General features: G+C 40.9%; 2 protein-coding genes across 3 annotated transcripts in view; one reads left to right on the top strand and one right to left on the bottom strand.

Moving 5' to 3' along the window:
- The window catches only part of LOC137046630 (NACHT, LRR and PYD domains-containing protein 12-like), a 340,026-nt gene that overhangs the window by 138,406 nt on the left and 179,890 nt on the right, over positions 1-21,730 (bottom strand). The gene's annotated exons all lie outside the window — the stretch shown is intronic.
- On the top strand, positions 1,374-20,739 carry LOC137046888 (uncharacterized). 2 transcript variants are annotated; one of them, XM_067424346.1, is made up of 11 exons: positions 1,374-1,482; positions 9,033-9,417; positions 9,503-9,587; positions 9,676-9,841; positions 10,276-10,472; positions 16,838-16,978; positions 17,060-17,124; positions 17,532-17,702; positions 18,229-18,423; positions 18,607-18,683; positions 18,948-20,739. In XM_067424346.1, the coding sequence occupies exons 2-6, from the start codon at positions 9,371-9,373 to the stop codon at positions 16,925-16,927; spliced, it is 585 nt and encodes a 194-aa protein (XP_067280447.1). In that variant the 5' UTR covers positions 1,374-1,482; positions 9,033-9,370; the 3' UTR covers positions 16,928-16,978; positions 17,060-17,124; positions 17,532-17,702; positions 18,229-18,423; positions 18,607-18,683; positions 18,948-20,739. The 2 variants fall into 2 exon arrangements, with proteins under 2 accessions (XP_067280447.1, XP_067280437.1); XM_067424336.1 differs by lacking the exon at positions 1,374-1,482 and adding an exon at positions 1,870-1,984 and having other exon boundaries at positions 9,278-9,417.

Raw genomic sequence — 21,730 nt, 5'->3', positions numbered from 1 at the left:
TGCATACATATGTCTACCTTTACTTCCTGTGGACCACAGCTTGTTGCCATCTTTGATTTATTTCCTTTTTAATAGTTTTCAACAGTTTTGAACTGTGTGTGTGATGTGTGTGATATTTCTATTTCTATTCTGGTGTCCTGTAGAGCTTGTTTTGCCAGTTTATCTTCTGCTTCGTTCCCTTTCACCCCCACATGAGCTGCTACCCTCATGAATATTACCCTCACCCTTTCCTGCTGTAACATACAGTATATCATTCTAGCAGAATTTCCACTGAATCTAGTGTCCGACTGTTGTGCTCAATGCACATCGAGCAGAACTGGAGTCTGAACTACCACATCATTTATTCCTGCCTCGCTTATCATCATTATTGCAAATAATTTCACTGAAAAAAACTGATAATGATAATAACTGATATTCCCTCACATGGATTTCCTCAAGTTCACTTTGACCTTCTTTTTGCCTGTACGTGTTCATCCTCAAATCGACTGACGGTTGTGGCAAAATCCACAAAGAGACCGCTGCTGAACCCACTCTTGGAGTAATACTTAACTTTTTTTATAGCCGACTCCTTTACTAAATCATCAACCACCTATCCCAAACTATTACACTCCCTATTTCCATACTCCCAACACTGCTACCCTTAACGTGGGATGTGATTTGTCCTGTCCAGCGGTGTCATACTGGTAGGTCAGCTGTGTGTGAGTGTGTGTGTGTTTGGTATATGGTATATATTGTATATATACTGCTATATACACCTGCTGTGGTCATAGACCAGGGATGGGCAACTTCGGTCCTGGAGGGTCACTGTCCTGCAGAGTTTAGCTCTTACCCTAATCAAACACACCTGATCCAGCTAATTAATGTTTTAGGATTTCTAGAAATCTACAAGTTGGTGCAGTTTTTGATTAGGGTTGGAGCTAAACTCTGCAGGACAGTGGCCCTCCAGGATCGAAGCTGCCCATCCCTGTCATAGACGGTGGTGGTCAAGGCTGCTGTCTCCGCTGCACGACTCTACTCCCTCGAGAGCTGTTCTGTGTCCTGTGGTTTCAGAGTGCAGCTCTGTGTCTGTGCGTGTGAGTGCGCGTGTGCGTGTGCGTGTGTGTGTGTGTGTGTGTGGTATATAAACTGCTTCCTGTGGTGATCATAGACGGTGGTGGTCAAGGCTGCGGTCTCCGCTGCTCGACTCCACTCCCTCGAGTGCTGTTCTGTGTGTGTGTGTGTGTGTGTGTGTGTGTGTGTGTGTCTGTGTGTCTGTGTGTGTGTCTGTCTGTGTGTGTGTGTGTGTGTGTGTGTGTGTGTGTGTGTGTGTGTGTGTGTGTGTGTGTGTGTGTGTGTGTGTGTGTGTGTGTGTGTGTGTGTGTGTGTGTGTGTGTGCGCGTGTGCGTCTCTCGCCGTGGACTGTTACGGTTTCAGCGTTCACTTCTGTTATTTGGACAATGGAGGATTTTCATACACAGCCTTGATTCATCTGCGCATCAGCAGGTTAGACTGTGCAACATTAAATATTATTGTTGGTAAATGTTGGATGGTTTTATAAGTTAAAGTAAAATTGTTATAAAATAAAGATATCATGAAAAACAAATAATTAAAAAGGAAAGATACATTTTAATAAGGGATGTCCTAGTAGTAATTGTTCTTAAGTGTTAGGAATAATGTGAATTAAAATGGTGTTAAACATTATAATTATCATTAATCATTAATAAAAAAGAAAGAAAAAAGAGAATTGAAGTTATTATTTTTATATTATTACAGTTTAAATTGTAAATTTTAAGAGTAGAAATGTCTAATAATATTTTATGTTTTAAAAAACATCATACAAGTTGTGAATACTGTAAATATTAATTTACTGAATTTGAAACACATTCGTGCGTCATTAACGGATACAGCAGCGATTACGTTCTTGCTCTCTATGATCCTGGCTCATATTGAGTACTGGAGCACAAGTTGGTCTTATACGAGTTATGCTGCGATTGGGCCAGTGGAGGTATGCTACAAAAGAGCATTGACAATATTAGATAAGAAACCTTCATCATAACATCACTGTAAGATTTTAGATAAATATACGTTTTTAAATGATTTAAATCAGCCTGTCTAATTTATAAAGTTATACATGTCTGGCGCCTCCACCATTGAGTGATTTTATGAAACAAAAGTCTATCAGTGCTGTCGGGTCTCGAGTGACTAGAGCCAATATGAGCGGTGACTGTGTCTTGGCGTTTAGGCGGACATCCTTTTCACAGAACGCTCTATCGTATCAGGAGGTGAGCTTCTGGAATATTATCCCTCAGTCAGTGAGGGAAAGCACAAGTTTGACTATTTTTAGGAATGGTTTACACGTAGGGTTGAAGGACACACAAATATGTGAGCATGGCATGTTTAGTAATCGTTAGTATATACCAGATGTAAAATAGAGTTAGTGTTTTATAAAGATAAAGGGGCTAGAACTATCAGTGTGCTATGGGTTGAGTAATAGGAGTTAGTATAGCATGGATATAGTGTATTATGGACTTGTATGTTGTGATCACTGTTATTGTCCTTGCTTCTCTGTATATAGCCTGTGCATAGTGTGTCTGTATGGAGTTATGTGTATTTATTTGTAACATCTACCTGTTTGGGGGTCTGCAGATGGAAATTAGCCTTTGGCTATAATCTGGCATATTTACATTTGTGAAAAATGTTCATTATTATGTATTGTCCCTTTTGTCTTTTTTTCTACAAATAAAATAATAACTAACTAACATGAGAATGTGGGTGTGAAGGAGAGGTAGATTAAATGTCATCACAGCTTTCATCATCAGATTCATCCCTTCTCTGCTCCATGAAAGTTGGCCTTCGAGACCGGATGCCTCCAACATGTCACAGATTGATGGCTGAGGCTGGATCAAAATCTGCGATGGAAGCAGAAGACAGCTGTACCGTGAGAAGGTCTGACAATGTCTGACTCCTGAGACTAGCCCGCCAGTCACTTTTTACATGCTTCATGGCACTGAATCCCCGCTCACAGTCTGCTGTTGAAGTAGGGATGCAAAGGATGAGCTCAACCAAATGCAATATGTCTGTGTAGAGGATCGTGTGTGGGGTAAGGAAGAGGACACAGGGGTCGGCTGGACTACTGACGTTTTATTAAATAAACTCAAGGTAACGGTATGCTGCACCACAGTGTGCAATAAAGCTCAACACATTCGTCGTTGTCACTTCCGGGTTAGGTCATCCGGGAACTCTGGGGGACACGTCAGTAGTCCTTCTCTCTTGCACTGGTTTCCGTTTCTCCATGGCTTTTATACTCTCCCCGCGCCAATCACTGGAATGAGAGACAGGCGTTGGTAGTTTGTGTCCAACCCACTCACTTACCGCTCGTCTCCCGCCTCTCTCTCCCGTTGCAGACCTCGCTGAACCACGCCCCTTCTGCCACAGTCTGGGCAGTCCTGGCTAAGCTGCCGATTAACCTCAGGCCAGGAGATGTTTTGTAGAACACTGGAGTCTTGGTACAGTCTAGGCTTAAGAACAGTCCACTGGTCCAGGACTTCACCCACCTCCACCCCAGATCTCAAAGTGAGTGATGAGCTCCTGCACATCGGCATCACCAAAATCTACAATAAGAGATTTAAGATTTAAGATATGTTAGACAAAATATATATCATATTTAGAATGTTTTGTTTAATCTGGTCATTTTGTATACAAAAATGCCAACTGACCAGCATTTCTGTCTGCCCCTGGCCAGTATCGGAAGTTGATAATCCACATGGATCGCAGAATCCCCCGGTTGACATCTCCAAACCTGTTCTCCATTGTTTTTGACAGCAGGTCAATAAGGTGATCTTTGGACTTATTTAGGGAGTTGTCGTCACATGGCTTTAGGCTGACACCTTCATACTGGTTTGTTCCCAGCACTGTCTTCAGTTTAGGCCCAGGTCTACAAATTATGAGAGAGAGAGAGTTATTAAGCCACGCCCTAGCAACCGTTTAGAGCTCCCTAGCAACTGATCCCATAGACTTCCATTGAAAGAGATCAAAGGGGGATCTTTGGATAGAAGTTTCATAGAAACAGAGTTGCCAGGGTCGCGGTTTTCCCGCACAATTGGGCTATTTTGAAAAAGGAGTTGCGGGAAAAATTACGGAGTTGCGTTTTTTAATATTAGTGGGTAATGATCCCCAGCCCCAGGAATGATTACTTGGAAACAACCGCTGCTGCGCGTGAGATGTGAGAAGCGCGTCACTTATGGCTTTGAAGTATCATCACGTCACGTTATGAATAGATGTGGTTGTGGGATTTTCTGTTCGGTTGTCCGTGAATGAGGAAGCAGTGCATCAATATAAAATGTCAGGTAAATGGGGAAAATATGGAAAGAAATATCCCAAAGAATGGGAGACGGAGGAAGGATTAAAGGGATTTATTTGAAGTGTTCCAAATGACGATACAAAAGCGTTCTGCAAATATTGCAAATGTGAAATCAGAGCACCACGGTGATCTGTTAACTCATGCTGCAGCTGAAAAACATTAAAGAAATGCAGCTCCTTTGTCAAATGCCAGAACATTATTTGAGACGGGCAGTTCATTTCTAAGAACTAATGTTGCTGTGAAAGAGGCAGAGTTGAAGCTCACGTGGCTTGTCACTCAAGCACTTCAACTGTTGATCATTTAGGAAGTGTTGTGGAAGAAATTTCCAAGAAAGGGATTCGTTTACATGGAACGAAATGCACAGCACTAATTAATTCAGTGATTGGACCAGGAGTACATGAAGACCTTCTGGAGGATATAGGAAGTGGACCATACTCTCTTATTGTTGGTGAGAGCACTGATGTCACAACCAAAAAACAACTGTGCATTGTCATTAGATACTACAGCAAGAAGCTCTCACCAATCATTAGCACTTTTGCAGGAATGATCAATATAGTAGCTGGTGATTCACTGACCATAGCAAATGCGCTGTTCAAATTCCTGGATGGCAACAAATTGTCCAAACTGAATTGCATTGGTCTTGCAACTGATGGCTGTAACACAATGTGTGGGCAACATAACTCAGTGCTACAGAAATACTGTGACCGCAATCCTCATACTGTCTACATAAAGTGTGTGTGCCATTCTCTTCAGCTCTGTGCATCAAAAGCTGTCAGTGTCCTCCCCAGAAATGTCGAGTACATGGTTTCTCAGACCTACAGTTGGTTTTCAGAGGCCACCCAGCGTCTCCAAAAGTATTCAGAACTATACAAAACCATAAATGTAGGTGAAAGCCCGCTGAAGATTCTGCCGCTGTCGGACACGAGGTGGCTCGCTATCAGTGAGTGCATAAACCGGATCCGTTCACAGTATGTGGAGCTTAAGCTGCATTTTCAGTTGACAAAAGACCGTGAGAGGAGCTATGCTGCAGAACTGCTGTACCAAACGTACAGTGACAGTATTAACCTGATATACCTAAAGTTCCTCCAACCAATTGTGTCAGAGTTAAACAGGCTTAATAAAATCTTTCAACTTGACAAACCAGATCCTGCAAAACTTCTACCATGTCACCGCTCGCTGCTTGAGCGCATAGGTTTGCCGAAGACGTTCCAGAGCTGGCGAGACATCATGGAGTTTAACCTTTCTGATGAGAATCTTTTGCCGCTTGATGCTGTAGACAAGCCGCTGGAATAAGTGACCGAGCTGAACAGGACATGAGACGCAAGGTGCAGGGACTACATGCTAGAGTTATCAAAGGAAATTAGGAAGAGACTTCCAGACAACATTAAACAGTTAGAGGCTCTCAAATTCCTGTCACCGAGTCATGCTCTGTCATCAAGTAAGCCAAGGATTGATGATCTTCCCTTTTTCCACCTCTTCAAGGGAGATGTAGGAAAAGCAGAGCAACAGTGGAGAGTAATTCACACTATGGAATGGAAAAATGCAGAAGATGGCAGGGCAGAGGACTTCTGGCTAGAAGTTTCTGCATACACAGATACTGCAGGTGATAGAAACGTTGAAGATCTTTGGCATTGAGTCTTCTTGCTTTACCATTCAGCAATGCAGCAGCTGAGCGTTCATTTCCCCAAATGTCCCTGATAAAGAACAAGCTACGAAACAGGCTAGAGCAGAACTCTTTGCTAAATATAATGAGGATTCGAGCTTACATGCAAAGAAGAAACATATGCTGCCATGAATTTAAACCATCACCACGGATGCTTTCTCTCTTCACTGCTGAAATCTATTCAGCAGCACCTGAGAAGAGTGGAGAAGAGAGCACACACGTCTAAAAGGAAACAGCCCTGCTGAGATCGGATATAGTTCTGTTCAACACTGTCATCAAAATGAGGCTGCACAGTTCGGCCGTCTAAGAAGAAAAGATCTGAGGAGTTCTGAAAAAAGAGAAGATGGACACAAACAAAGGGACGAGTGTTCAAGTTCACCCAGTCAGCATATTGGTAATAAAACTGATAAAAGCGAGTGTATGTTAATTTAGTTTAGCAGTGTGTTGATTTTTATACTGATGCTTATGTGTAAACAGAACATGCCCTGGTAACCATTATCAAGCACCCTAGCAACCCAAATCCACAGTGGATATCTTCACATCTGAATGTCACAGAGGAATGGGGGTTGGTTTATATCATTCATACTGACAAGGAGCTTTTGGGGTATCATTATGGGGTGCTGCCATTCCACTGTAACACCCAGAATACCATAGCAACCACATAGCAACCAACCAGAATACCTTAGCAACCACCTAGCAACCAACCAGAAAACCCTAGCAACCACCCAGAATACCTTAGCAACCACCTAGCAACACCCTAGCAACCATCCAGAATACCTTAGCAACCGCCTAACAACACCCTAGTAACCACCCAGGATACCCTAGCAACAACCTAGCAATGCGCTAGCAACCACCTAGCAACACCCTAGCAACCACTTAAAACACTCTAGCAAACACATAACAACCACCTAGAACACCCTAGCAACTGCCTAGCAACACCCTAGCCACCACCTAGCAACCACTTAAAACACTCTAGCAACCACCCAAAATACTATAGCAACCGCCTAGCAACCACCCAGAATACTCTAGCAACCGCCTAGCAACCACCCGGAAAACCCTAGCAAACCGCCTAGAAACCACCCAGAATGCCTTTGAATCTAGCAATGCCCTAACAACCACCCAGGATACCCTAGCAACCACCTAGCAATACGTTAGCAACCACCCAGAATACCCTAGCAACCACTGAGCAACCCCCTAGCAACCACTTAAAAAACTACCAACCACCCAAAATACTCTAGCAAACGCCCAAAATACTCTAGCAATTGCCTAGCAACCACCCAGAATGCCTTAGCAACTGCCTAGAAACACCCTAGCAACCACACAGAATACCTTAGCAACTGCCTAGCAACCACCTAGAACACCCTAGCAAGCGCCTAGCAACCACCCTAACAACAACCTAGCAATGGCCTAGCAACCACCCAGGATACACTAGCAACCATCTAGCAGCACCCTAGCAACCACTTAAAACACTCTAGCAACCACCTAGCAACCACTGATAATACCATAGCAACCGCCTAGCAACCACCCATAATGCCCTAGCAACCGCCTAGCAACACCCTAGCAATCACCCAGAATACCTTAGCAACCACCTACACAGTAAAAAACTTTATAATGTTATAAAATGTTACACCTGATATCATGCATGATATTTTAGAGGGTGTTGGCCCTCTGGAGGTGAAACTAGTGCTGTCTGAACTTATAGCTGAAGGCCACGCTAGCCTGGATACTCTTAACTACAGGTTAACAAGCTTTGATTATGGTTTTGTTGATCGGTGCAATAAGCCATCAGTCCTGTCAAGTCATGAACTCAGAAACCCCAGCAGGACCATGATGCGCCAGAGTGCAGCACAAATGTGGTGTCTTTTGCGATTTCTTCCCCTTCTAATAGGTGACTTAATACCACATGGCAACAAGTACTGGGAACTGCTGCTTCTATTGGTGTCTTGTATGGAAATGATATTTTCCCCATCCATGACTTTTGAGGCCACAATTTACCTCCGAAGTCTCACTCAAGACCATCATACACTCTTCCTAGAGTTGTTCCCCCACTTGCATTTAAGACCGAAACACCATTTCATGGTTCACTATCCATCTGCTTTTAGAAAGATAGGGCCACTTGTCAACTTCTGGACCATGAGATTTGAGGCGAAGCATAGCTTTTTTAAAAGACTAAGCCATGTCACTTGTAATTTTAAGAATGTTACAAAGACCATGGCATACAGGCATCAAATGATGCTGTGTTTTCAGCTGTTGACAGGCAGGTTGTTCAAGAACGAAACTGAGATTGGTTCAGGTCAAAAGTCTGTTCTTCAGTCAGTTGAGGGTGTTCAGGATATTACTGGTAGCTTGGAAGATTTTCCCCTTTCCAGTGAGGTTTATATCCCCTTATGGATCAAGGTTAATGGCACAGTATATAGGCCAGGGATGACTGTTTTCATGTCCTGCACTACAGATGGAGATCCTCAGTTTGGTTGTATCAAGAAAATTGTCACTCTTGATGACAAAGTGAAACTAATATTTCAGAGATGGACAACAGTTTGTTTCAGTCGTCACTACTTTGCGTATGTTGTTGTTCCTGACCAAGTTTTGGAAGCAGTCAGTGTCAGTGAACTGTATGATTTTCACCCATTACATGCAGTCGAGTCATTTGACTGTGATAATGACCATTACTATATTCCACTACGGTATCGCCGTTTTAAGTGTTCCATGCACTATAGATGATGGGATTTGTTATTTATTTATTTTTACAAAACTTATATATTCAGTTCCTCTTTAGGTTTCCTTTCATACAGATTGAAGTACCACAGAATGTGCTTGTGAATATACTCCTTAGTACATAGTTCTCACACCTTAGACACAATGGGTAGGGTAGAAAAAATACACATGAGAATTAGAAAGGGTTTAGAAAGAGACCAATTCTGCATAGCTGAGAGAATCTCCAAAGAATCTTCAATACAGGTACAGGTAGTTTTCATTGAGGGTGATTGCTGATCCAGTCTGATATTTACCTCTATTTGTTTTTTAAAACAGTCTCTGGGCCATAGCCCTGTTAACCAGCAGTCATGTCACAGTCAGTCACCTATAAGGAACAATCCACCAACCCCAACTCAGACAATAGTGGAAAGCTGCCAGATGAGAACAACAAGCAACACAACCTTTGGAATAGCATGTCTTTTGATGCAATTTAACTTCAATTTTAGCCCATTATTGTTTTTAATGTTTTTTAAGAATGAATTAAATGGAATGTTTTAGTTCATGCAGTCTGCTTTTCACAGGATATACGAGAAATACTCCGAAAATCTGGAGGATCTTCAGTAATATCATCTTTAGACCGAGACAAACACCTGAGCCTCAAGGAGCAACGTCAGATGGTGCGGTTCTTAGTTTCTTATTTGATGGAAAGATTTGGGGAAAAGTGAGTCCAAGTAAAATCACTTGACAAAAGCATTTTAATAAATAAACTAGCCTATTTGAATGATTTAAATTGTTTATTCGTAAAGCCCATCGGCTGAGATCCAAAAGGAGATGGCTTTGGCACTAACTGCCCAGTTTCCCTGCCTGAAGAACAATGAGGGACATGGATATGTAAGTTGTGCTAATACTGATATGAAGATATCAAGAGCTGATAAAGAGTATCGGACCCCACTCATTTCTTTATATTTCTTTGCTGCAGGAGTCATGGTATACACCTGGCCGTTATCGTCATCCTGCAACAGGTTACCTGGAAGAAAGACTCCGCAATGTGAGGAAACGTGTTCGAGCCCCACACAGTCAGAGACGGCACAGCCATACGCAGATATTCCTGAATTCCACATCCCGACCAAGTTTCCCACTGCCAGGTTAGAGCTAGGGATGGGTCATGATTTTACAGAACTGCATTATTGAAGGGTCAAGTGAAAGAGATTTTTACACGTAGTCAGTACAGAGCTCAACAAAATGGACTGCCCGATGGCCATTCAAACATTTTTTTGAACTATTCATTTTAATTGATGTGTGCCTATGAAACTACAGCGGTGGTTCTTAACTCTGGTCCTGGAATATTTTCACCAGTGCACATTTAAAGCCTTCCTCATCTGACATCCGCTTTCAGTATTGGAGTCGCTACTTAAAAGCTGATCATTTAAATCAGTTGTTTTTGATTAGAGAGAGAGATCAAATGCTGGAGAAAAGTGCAATGCTAGGGCTCTGCGAGAACCAGCTTTGGGAAATGCTGAGAGAGTTTGTCACACAGGTTTTTAAGATTTTTTCCCTCGATGTTTTGTTTTATCTGCAGAAGAGTCTGAGTCATCTTTGACTGAAGTTCACACAATGATTGAGTGGCTAAAGAATAACAGAAGCCCTCATAGCCAAGTTGAGGAGTTCATCAAACGTACAGCGCCTCATCGAGCTGCATGGATTCGAGCCTCTGGAACAAAAACTGTTGAGGAAATAAACAGAGAATATCCCAGACTTCATGACTTTCCTGGCATGGTGAGTATAATGATGTGCATTATAGGGAATTTACTGAAGGTTGTCTTGGCGTATAGTAGAACCGTACTCAGTTACTAATGTAACTTTGGTTCGCATCGATACAGAACTGCATTGTTCATCTTAAGCGTAATAAGACGAGATGTTACGGGGAAGATTCCTTTTTCTCAGACTCTGAAGCCTTTGTTCAATCACGCCGTGTAAACTGCATGTTGTTTGGTTCACAGCAATATCGCAAGGGAACAACATACATTTTTAAAAGTAAAATGCCTATTCATTCTATTGTTATTTGCAATCTTGAAACAATATATACATTTAATGTTTTTGTTTAGGTATCCCAGGACTTTGGAGTTTTATTTCCTGACAGTGCAGAGCGCCTTTATGAGTTTTGAGCTCCTGTGTTCACTGACCGGATTTTACTTTTTGCTAAAAGAGAAGCCAAGGCTGCTGATGTCCTTCTAGAATGGCTGGAAACACTGCCAAATGGTAGGGCATCCTATTAAAATGACATGTAATATACCACATGTTACGGCCCAGGTCTAGGGCAGGACCGCAACATAAATGACACAACACACAATGGCTGTTCAAGTACTCATTTTATTCACTCATTTTCTTTAGGTTTTTTTGTATCAAGTCTTTTGTGAGGCAGCCATTTAAAAACACCAACAGAACATAAAGTAAATAAACAAAATAACAGAAGCAAATGATCAGGGGTGAGCAAATGCCAAAACAATAAACAAAACAACACTAACTTCCCATTAATGCCTAACTCCACTGTGCATCAAAAATAAAGAAAACAAAATACAGCAACATAACCTACCTCCCTATCTATCCAAACAAACCAGAGAAAAAGGTGGTGGCCAAGTGCCCTACAAAATAAATAAGGCACTCACCCCCCTACAGCTTCACAGGTGTTCAACAAACAGATACATAGGACATAGAAATTCAAGACATAAAGCTCTCACGATATTTAACAGCACCCTGTTAGAATATAACTTGATTTAACAGCATTTTCACTAAAGCTGAACATCAGAGCGAACACATCAGCAATGATAATCAAGGAGAGATTCACATAAATGAGATAAAGACACATAACAAAGAGTGTGCGGTCAGGTAAAAGGCGAGAGCCAAAAGTGAGAGCGCCCTCCGGGGAGACTTGGAGGAATTTTATAGTCCAGGCCTCATCTCTGGTCCAACCACTGACGGTCTCTCATTAAACCTTGAGCCAATCCTGTGAGAGAGGAGACACAGGAACATACACAACATACAATATGTCACAGACATAACACATATGTTTATGTGTATTGGTTATTGATGTTCTGAATTTTCAGTAACTGCACAGGTAGTTTCAGGTCTGTTGACCAGATTATACTTCCATATCACAAAAATAGACTGATACTTGATTTGATCCACTTTTGTGTGTGTGTGAAAACTGTAGGCTTATCTTTTTTTCTGACTTGCATTGTCTGTACACTTGTGGTTGAAGATGTGCGTGCTGAAGTTGCCATTAAAACCCTTCCGGCTGTCTTGCCTTCATCACCGTACTGCACAGATGGGAAAATGGTCCGTCCAACTTCTGCTGAAATGAAGCGCAGCTTCACTGACATTAAACCTGGAAGTAAAAGCAACACTGCAACATCAGCTTTTGGTTTTAATTCTTTCTTTTTTAGGTTAATTTATAATGTTGGCTCTTTTAAAGGTAAACACCCACTGTTATAATTGGCTAACAGCATCGCATATACACAAACATCAACACTATTGGTCACATTAAAACACACAAAAAAACATGACTTAACAGATGAAACATTATGAAATCTTTGACTTCACTTTGAGATGTGTTTATTGATGCGTTTTTATTTGCTTTTCCCATGACATCACATTCTCCTCTGGAAGGTTATGGGTACCTATCTTCAGTTTGACAACTAAATTCTGCATTTAAATTGACATTTTCTAAACCAACTGTGCAATATCTGGAGCAAAATGGCAATACAAATGTAATAATATAACTGACATTTTCTATTTCTACACTAGTTTTAACATATCATTTCAATGTATATTTAACGTTTTATAAGTTATTCAAATAAAAATGTATGACAATTTTTTTTAGCTTGGACAATTTAAATGTTATTTTTATTTGCAGATGAAGATCTGCTAGTAAATCTATCGCTGTTAATAGTCTAATAATAGGCATAATATTAATTTGGAAAGTTTGTTACAATGTACGCCAACTAAAGTTGATTTATTCTTTTAAGGTTGGAACTAATCTGGTGCAATACTTGAATAGTGAGAGCCGCCAGGATCCACACATCTTGGTGCTCGGGGACAAAGAGAACTCCGCGCAAGTTTTCCTCATTTTCAACGGGGAGGCAGTTGAAAAAGAGACCTTCCTTCAAGCACTAGAAGGTTTTATTTTTTATTTTATTTTGAGTAAGGAACACATAACAAACATAGCATAGACATACAGTATATCACAAAAGTGTGAAGCATTAATTTGTAGCAGGGGATCCAATAATTTTCTCATAATATTTTAAACATGTTAATGACTTATTATTTTTTAACAATTTCAAAGATGATATAAATGAGTCTAATTCCACAATAAACACCTTAAAGTTTGGGGATGAATTTAAATATTTTTGTTTATGAATATGTAACTTTGCCAGCAGTATAAATAAATTAACAATGTATTCAAGATCTTTGTTAACATTGTTTTCATAATATACAATAATATCCTTCAATGTAAAATAATAGTTCATCTTCACTAAATTAAAGATAGAATCTGCCAATTTCCTCCAGAAACTTTGGATAATTTTACAATCGAAGAACAAGTGTGTCAACAGCTCTCTCTCACTTTTACAAAAAGAGCATAAATCATCAATATCAACATATCTTGAAATTAAAGATTTAACAGGGTAGATGGGATGCAAAATTTTAAAATGTATTTCTTTAGTTTTATTATTAATACAATATTTAAAGGGTATTAACCAAGCTGTCTTCCAATTAATATGATCAATAATGGAGTTCAAAAAAAATGTTCCTCTAGGTACTATTTTATTTTGTTTTTGAAAAATAGTGCCAATATGTTTGTTGTTGCATTTTTTTATCAACCAATTCAACTCGGTTTAATATTAATTTAGGGTTTGTCATTATTGTTGAATTATATTGAATATGACTTGTAACGAGCTGAACCAGAGTAGGGGGAATAGCACAGACAACCAAATTAAATTCCTTAAAATGCACAGGGAAACTATGGGTTTGAGTGAATTGTTCATAAGTTAAAATATTTCCACAACGATCAAACATATTTATAAGAAGATTAACATCCCTGTTAAACCAATTCCTTAAAAATAAGGATTTATTGGCAACTAGTAAAGTTGGCTTTTTTCGGAAAGACTTGGAACAGCGCATCTTTCTTATATAATTATTAAAAAAATAAAGACTTTTCGGAGATATGCAGGATGCAATGCTACTCTATAGGTACTCAAGATTGACATGACACTGACTGAAACTGAGTGTTTCACCCCCCCTTTAAGAAGATTATTATTACATTTCCAGTCCCCTCTGAGACTAGCGTTCCCTTGTGTGCCTGTAAGCGTTAAAGAAATAAGCTTATGGTCAGTTAAAGGTGCATAAGAATGAACAATTTCCTCAACATATTGTAAAGCAGAAGAAGAAATTAGAAACAAGTCAATTCTAGATTGTAAAGATTTGTTCTTGTTAGACCATGTGTATTCTAAACTCCCGGGGTTGTAGAATCGCCAAGTATCGCTAAGCGATAAACTGGCACACAGAGATGTCAGATTAGATTGTGCGTCACGTTGAGAAGAACGAGGAGGATATCTATCATTCAAATTATCCAAGCATTCATTAAAATCTCCTGAAAAAATAACAGATGAAGCTTGGAAAGTATCAAATTTACATTGAATAGTATCAGAAACCTTTGCAAAGCACTAGACGTGTGCTTCAAAATGTTTTACATCTATGACATAAACTACCCAAAGCCCTCTGCTCCCATTTGGGAGTTTTTGCAGCATGCCGTCTATAATGTTCCTGGAGGAGTTCCTTCAATACATTGCCTGCACCTCCTTAAAAACTTTGTGTTCAGCCTTCCCGATCATCAGTAGGTCCAGTAGCCGACAGACATTAAGGTGTTTATAACACATTGCGTTCAATGGAGCCTTTTTAATAAGGATATTTATTTCTGAATCGATTACAGTTGTGTATTGCATGTGCACACCTGTGTTTTTGAATTGGTGTATTGTATGCACATTTATGATTCTGAATTTGTGTTTTTGAATTGGTGTATTGTAATTTGTGTACTCTGTGCTCTTATTTGTAAGGTTTGAATTGATGTACTGTGTTCTGAGTATGTTCAATTTAATATTTGTATTTTTACACTTATGTATTTTATTGTATTTATGCACATTGTGTGCACTAAAAAATACTCGACTCTCTTAACTCACTATTTAGTACTTTTAATAAAACATGATAAAACATATTTTTTGTCTTTATTCTCCAATATGTAATCGAAAATGAAGTGTATTTTATTTATTAAAATGACATGAATAAAAATACAAATTTAACTCAACTGTTGGGTTACTTTTAACTCAACTGCTTTTTAACCCAATGCATTGGGTTACAATAACCCAACGTTGGGAAGGTGCTATACCAACCCACAGTTGGGTTACGTGTTGGGTTATTTTAAACCCAACATTTTTAAGTGAGTAGAACACCCTAGCAACTGTCTAGCAACGCCCTAGCAACCACCCAGGATACCCTAGCAACCACCGAACAACACACTAGCAACCACCCAGAATACCCTAGCAACCACCCAGGATACCCAAGAAACAACCTAGCAATGCCCTAGCAACCACCCAGGATACACTAGCAACCACCTAGCAACACCCTAACAACCACTTAAAACACTCTAGCAACCACCCATAATACCTTAGCAACTGCCTAGCAACCACCCATAATACCCTAGCAACCACCTAGTAACGCCCCAACAACCACCCAGGATACCCTAGCAACCACCTTACAACACCCTAGCAACCACCCAGGATACCCTAGTAACCACCTAGCAACCCCCTAGCAACCACTTAAAACACTCTAGCAACCACCCAAAATACACTAGCAACCGCCTAGCAACCACCCAGGATACCCTAGCAACCACCCAGAATACCTTTGCAACCACCTAGCAACACCCTAGCAACCACCAAGGATACCCTAGCAACCACCTAGCAACGCGATAGCAAACACCCAAGATACCCTAGCAACCACCGAGCAAACCCCTAGCAACCACTTAAAACACTCTAGCAACCACCTAGCAACCACCCAAAATACTTTAGCAACCGGCCAAAATACTCTAGCAACCATCAAGCAACCACCCAGGATACCCTAGCAACCGCCCCAAATACTCTAGCAACCGCCTAGCAACCATCCAGAATACCTTATCAACTGCCTAGAAACACCCTCGCAACCATCCAGAATACCTTAGCAACCACCTAGCAACCACCCGGAAAACCCTAGCAACCGCCTAGCAACCACCCAGAATACCTTAGCAACTGCCTAAAAACACCCTAGCAACCACCAAGAATACCTTAGCAACCACATAGCAACCACCCAGAAAACCCTAGCAACCGCCTAGAAACCACCCAAAATACCTTAGCAACCATCTAGCAATGCCCTAGCAACCACCCAGGATACCCTAGCAACCACCTAGCAACACGCTAGCAAACACCCAAAATACCCTAGCAACCACCAAGCAAACCCCTAGCAAACACTTAAAACACTCTAGCAACCACCCAAAATACTCTAGCACCCGCCCAAAATACTCTAGCAACCCCCTAGCAACCACCTAGAATACCTTAGCAACTGCCTAGAAACACCCTAGCAACCACCCAGAATACCTCAGCAACTGCCTAGAAACACCCTAGCAACCACCCAGAATACCTTAGCAACTGCCTAGGAACACCCTAGCAACCATCCAGAATACCTTAGCAACCACATAGCAACCACCCAGAAAATGGCCATTTCTCAGCAGCAGAACATCGTACAGACATGAGGGGGGGCTCTTTTGTTTGGGGTGAGAAACCAGTTAACACAACATAGCAACCGGGCCCCGAGTTTTGCCATGGCAAGCACCACTCAGCATTTCTTCAGGAATTGTACATTCTAGTTGGAATTCTACTGCAGGTGCAGTGTGAAAATCTTTGTCGGTACGGATAGTCATCATTTAACATTGTGTTCCCCTGTCTACATCATTCTGAGTGTCATAAACTTAAAGGTTTGAGTGAGGGTGTCTCTGAGGTCAATGGACACTGTAGCAGTTGATGTCTGTTCATCTTTGCATATCGCTCTTCTTTTTTTAGGTGCTCTGTGTCAGAGGTCAATGTGGCAGCTCTTCTGAGAAAGAGAGGATTGGAGAAGTTGGTGTCCCGCACCAGGATGATTTTAGATGATGATTTTGTGTCTTGATGGATATTTTGAGTATCATTTTGTCAGTCAGGGATGTGAGTTGAGTATGTTATGCCTATATGTGGTTTTATGACTTGAGGAAAGCCAAGCACTGAATCTCCCTGTGTTCCCTTTAGCAGAGACCGAATGGAGATCAGCGTGTCAATCCTCCAGAGCCGCTCCAAACGTCTCTGCTTGTGAGGTGAGTCTGAATCGACCTGTGTTTTCATATTGACAATGGTTAGAAGTACTGTGATGTTCAATGGAACACGATTGTCAGTGTTTTAATAAACATCTTCAGCTGTGGTGTAAATGTCCTGTATTCAGTACGGACGCTCTTTTCTAACCGCGGTGTCCCCCAACACTGGTGTTTGTCTGAGTGTGCCACACACTGAAGTTCATCAGTGGAAGACTCAGGGTTTGAGCTTGGATGAGGACACACACACACACACACACACACACACACACTAGGGCTGTGCTCAGAATATCGATACAACGATACATCGTCATAAACTCCTGGCGATGCGCGTATCGATAAAGTCTGCTTTTGAATGTAACCCAATACGCTACTTGCATAACAACTTCCGCATTCTTCTCATGCCGGCTCAGTCATTTCCGGTTTAGCTCTGGCGACGTTCTACACTCGCTGTCTCCAGGATCTCCCGAAGATCAGTGTTAATGATGTGCGTCGTATTTGCAAGAAATCAACCACAGCCCCATCAAGTAAGCTGGAGAAAGGTTTGAAATTGTATGCAGCCTCATATATACACAGCTACGAAGGTAAGAATATATCTTATATTACACAACTGCCAATGCTATTACTGTTAGCTCACTGTTAACAAACAGAAATGCGCTAATTTTTCAGCTAGCGTTGTGTTTTTGTTATCCAGTATCAAATAAAGACAGGCTGTCAGGGGAAGTCAGCGTTAGAGCCTTGTGTTACAGGTCAATGAAGAAGAACGAGGCCCCACACAGTTTAATAGTATGCTAGAGACTTAGGGTTAACCAAGTTCAGCTGTTCAGATCTGTTCATAATGTGTTCATATGCGTTCAAACGTGTTCAAACATGTTCCCTGTTGTTAAACTATTAAATATAGCAAGGAGGTTTTGCAGAGGAATCTGAATATAGTCCATCTGGATGAGTTTAAACGTTATTTTATTCCATAAACCCGAGTGTTACAGTGTGATCTGCACCTGCAAAGCCATCTTGTTTATTGTTCTACTAACATTAACATGGTGCTAACTTTGACTCTTTTGTCAGGAAGTCTAATCTGTGTTGGTTAATGATTGTATTTGTATTTTTTAGGTTGGACTTAGGGATGCGTCACCTGTGGTGCTAACACAAAGCAAGTGCACATGTGTGGCAGGCACTGCTTTGAGCAACCATACTGTTGCCTGACTTTATCAGACAGCTCATTATTCCCAGCTCAATATGTCTGTTGTACCCGCTGTGCTTAGCTGCACTGAAACTGAGCAGTCCTGGCATAAACCAAGAACAATCGTAAGTCAACATTACATTTCCTTTGGCCATATATATATAGTGTGTGTATATAATATATATAAAACACATTATAGTGTTGTACTTGCCCTTTAAGGGAGAGAGAACAGCACTGCTCTGAATTGTTAAAGTGGACAGTATGGTTAGTTTCAGCTTTATTCCTTCTAAGATGAATTTGTCTGTCAGGGAGTGAAGCCAGGACCCATCAATGCCATGGTCATCACAAAACCTGTACCAAACCGTACAGCACAAGCTGGAGTAAGGTAAGTTAAACTGAATGTGTACAAGGATGTTAACAACATTTATAGAAATATGTTGGACATTTTTTTGCAAAGACTAATATGCTTTTAAAGCATTCATAAGCATTTAAAATCAACCAGAGTCCCGGTTAGGTAATGTTAGTAAATACATGAACTAATGAAACCTTACTTAAAAGTGTTACCAAAATATAGAAATGCTATTTAGGGGAATTACAAAACAGTGAAACATTAGCAACGATCATTTTCATGCTAAACATCTATTTACAGAAGTGGACTCTACAGAGGGATGGTGGGAGTTTTCCAGATCCGTGCGTGTTCAGAGTTGTGGAGGCATATGCAGAGTTCACACTTGAGGACAAGCCACTTGTTACAACTATGAACATGTCACCTGGAAAGCCACTTGTAGAAAGTGCATTTGGAATGGTTCAGGAAGGAAGTATATTGTCGTTCCAGCAGCCTGTCGTAACATCACGGTACATTAAACTACATGACGCTCCACCCAGTCCACCTTTGCCTCTGGAAGGATATTGTCTTTCCCCATCTAAATGTATGTTTGTTTGCACTGAGGAGGAGCTTTTACACCTTCAAAGTTTAAAAACACCATTAGATATGGCTCAGAGAATTGAAGAGGCAACACGTGACCAAAGCTCTTGCACTGACTGGCATCAGCTTCGGAAACCAAGAGTAACAGCCTCCAGGTTTGGGGAGGTGTGCCATGTCAGAGGCCTGAGCTCTGCTGAGTCCCTCACAGAGCGCATCATCAGGGGAAGCCGGCGGCAGACAGCAGAAATGAGAAGAGGTGCTGAAATGGAGTCAGAGGTGACAGTGGAATACAGCAAGTTGACAAATGTTAACTACTCACCCTGTGGTCTAATCATCCATCCTGATGCTCCCTGGCTTGGTGCGTCCCCTGATGGTGTAGTGTTTGATCCCACTGAATATCCTCAATTTGGGCTTGTTGAAATGAAATGCCCTAATGTCAAAAACATTGTTGACTGCAAATATCTGCAAATGGACCACGGGTTGCTCACTCTAAAAAAAAGCCACGCATACTATTGGCAGGTGCAGGGACATCTACTGGTCTCAGGAATGCAGTGGTGTGACTTCATGCTGTGGCCCAGGAGGATTATTTTGTCCAGCGTATACACAGTGACACCCCCATGCACAAAGTTATTAGAGAGAAGGTTGATTATTTTTACTTTTATACATATATGCACAAACACTTGTCAATGAAACAGTTATAAATTTAATGTGAAAGAAGTCAGTGAAAAGAAAAAATCAGTAAAACAGCACTGACAGAAAAATATTGATGAACATATCTAATGTGTTCTTTCCTCATATGGACAATTACACAATGTTTCTGGAAACATAAATGTACAAAGTTATTATAAATTGTGTTTGATTATGCCTATTTTTTTTTTAGATATACATTTATAGTTGTAATTTTACTGAAAATTGTCAAAAAAACAAAAAACAATTAAAGAAAGCAATAAGAATTTGGAACAACACCTAGGATAGAAAATGAAAAGAGCTACCTAAGATGATAGAAAGATTGCCTTATTTGACCCATGTCTTTACTAATGCCTTGTTTTGAGAATTGGACAAAAGGCATGCAACTGTAAAAAGTTGACTTATGTTACCAGTGTGGGAAAGTGTGCTGACACTATCAGACAGCTTGTTTTGCTTGATTCTCCTGATGACACGTTCCACATGCACTCGCAGTCGCGCTATGGCTTGTGTTTCTTTCACCTGATGTGCTGGCATCTGCTTTACCTTAGACAGGAATGGTGGACAGTACACTTTGCACTTGACACACTCACTAATCAGGAAGCCCTTGTCTACCATAATTGCCATTTTGGCTATTCCGCACTGTTTAAAGATCTCCTTGTGAAGCTAAAAAGCAAATTTGTGTCTGAGATTTCTGCACTGTCAAAGAAAATCAGCAAAACGGAGGAGCTAAATTCAAATCTACTGACGGAGTAGCGGAAAGTGACGACGAGCGGCGGATAATGACGAGTGAAGGCGGAAGAAAGTGGAACTCACATGGCAGATGCACGCGCGCGCGCGCGCGCGCACGCAGAATTAGAGTGGAGGGGGTAAAAAGAAAAATGACCTCGGGTAATACTAATCCCGTTCGAATAGACCCGCTGTAAAAATGTATGGTAAAATCACGTCATTTCCTGTTTAAAAGTAAAAAAAAGCGCATTTAGCAAACTTTTATGATACAAAAAAGTTGCGTTGTAGGTGGTGGGACAAATCTGTGGAAAATGTCCGGTATTTTCCGCATATCATTTAAAGCAAAAAGAAGATCAAAAGCACTTATTAGAGGCACAACACTTATTTTAGCTCTAGGAAAGTGTCTATTACCAACATAATCCAATCAGAATCATTAGACTGGACCTAACTGTTTATAAACACACATATATATTGGAGACGGAGTTCAGACTGGCGCTCAGGTTGTGTTTGCTCCAAGGCGGTAATCTAGCGCTCGGAAAGCGTTCCACCCATAGGGGCTGCCATTGCTAACCAAGCCATCACCTGCTGTTAGCATCCCATTGACTCCCATTCATTTTTGAGTCACTTTGACAGTAAATAACTTTACATCTGAGACGTTTAAAGACTCCATTTGTCCATTGTTTATTTCTAAAGAAACACGACAATGCATAAAAGGCTCCGTTACCTTGTATCTTACACTATCGCCCCATAGAAGCTGTTTTTGTAAAAAAATGTAATAATAGTTTTTGTAAAAATAGGCTAACAATTGCGTCATAACCAACGCGACTCTGTCGCACAGTTGAGAAATTACCGTATAGACCTGAGGAGACGCTCGCAGGCAATCTTCTACTGTCTATGAGACAGTCGGGGGGACGTGGAGACATAAAGTCTGATAAAGTCAAGGGGGAAGAATGGGGAGAAGCCCATAGTGAGCCAAAAGCAACGGGAGAAAATATTTAAACAACGTGATTCAGCTTTCACTTTCCACAACTACTAGAAGACCTACAGCTGTCAGACAGGAGGCTCACGTCACATCTATGTCTTCAAGCTCAGTC

Source organism: Pseudorasbora parva, chromosome 2, assembly GCF_024679245.1.
Source record: "Pseudorasbora parva isolate DD20220531a chromosome 2, ASM2467924v1, whole genome shotgun sequence".
NCBI lineage: Eukaryota > Metazoa > Chordata > Actinopteri > Cypriniformes > Gobionidae > Pseudorasbora > Pseudorasbora parva.
This window is presented reverse-complemented; position numbering and strand designations above follow the sequence as displayed.

Bases quoted from the DNA above. Each gene is read 5' to 3' on its own strand.
- LOC137046888 (XM_067424336.1), top strand. From the start codon at position 1,910: ATGATCCTGGCTCATATTGAGTACTGGAGCACAAGTTGGTCTTATACG. The intron at 1,985-9,277 runs GTATGCTACAAA...TGCTTTTCACAG, and splicing joins CTGCGATTGGGCCAGTGGAG to GATATACGAGAAATACTCCG. The intron at 9,588-9,675 runs GTAAGTTGTGCT...TCTTTGCTGCAG, and splicing joins ACAATGAGGGACATGGATAT to GAGTCATGGTATACACCTGG.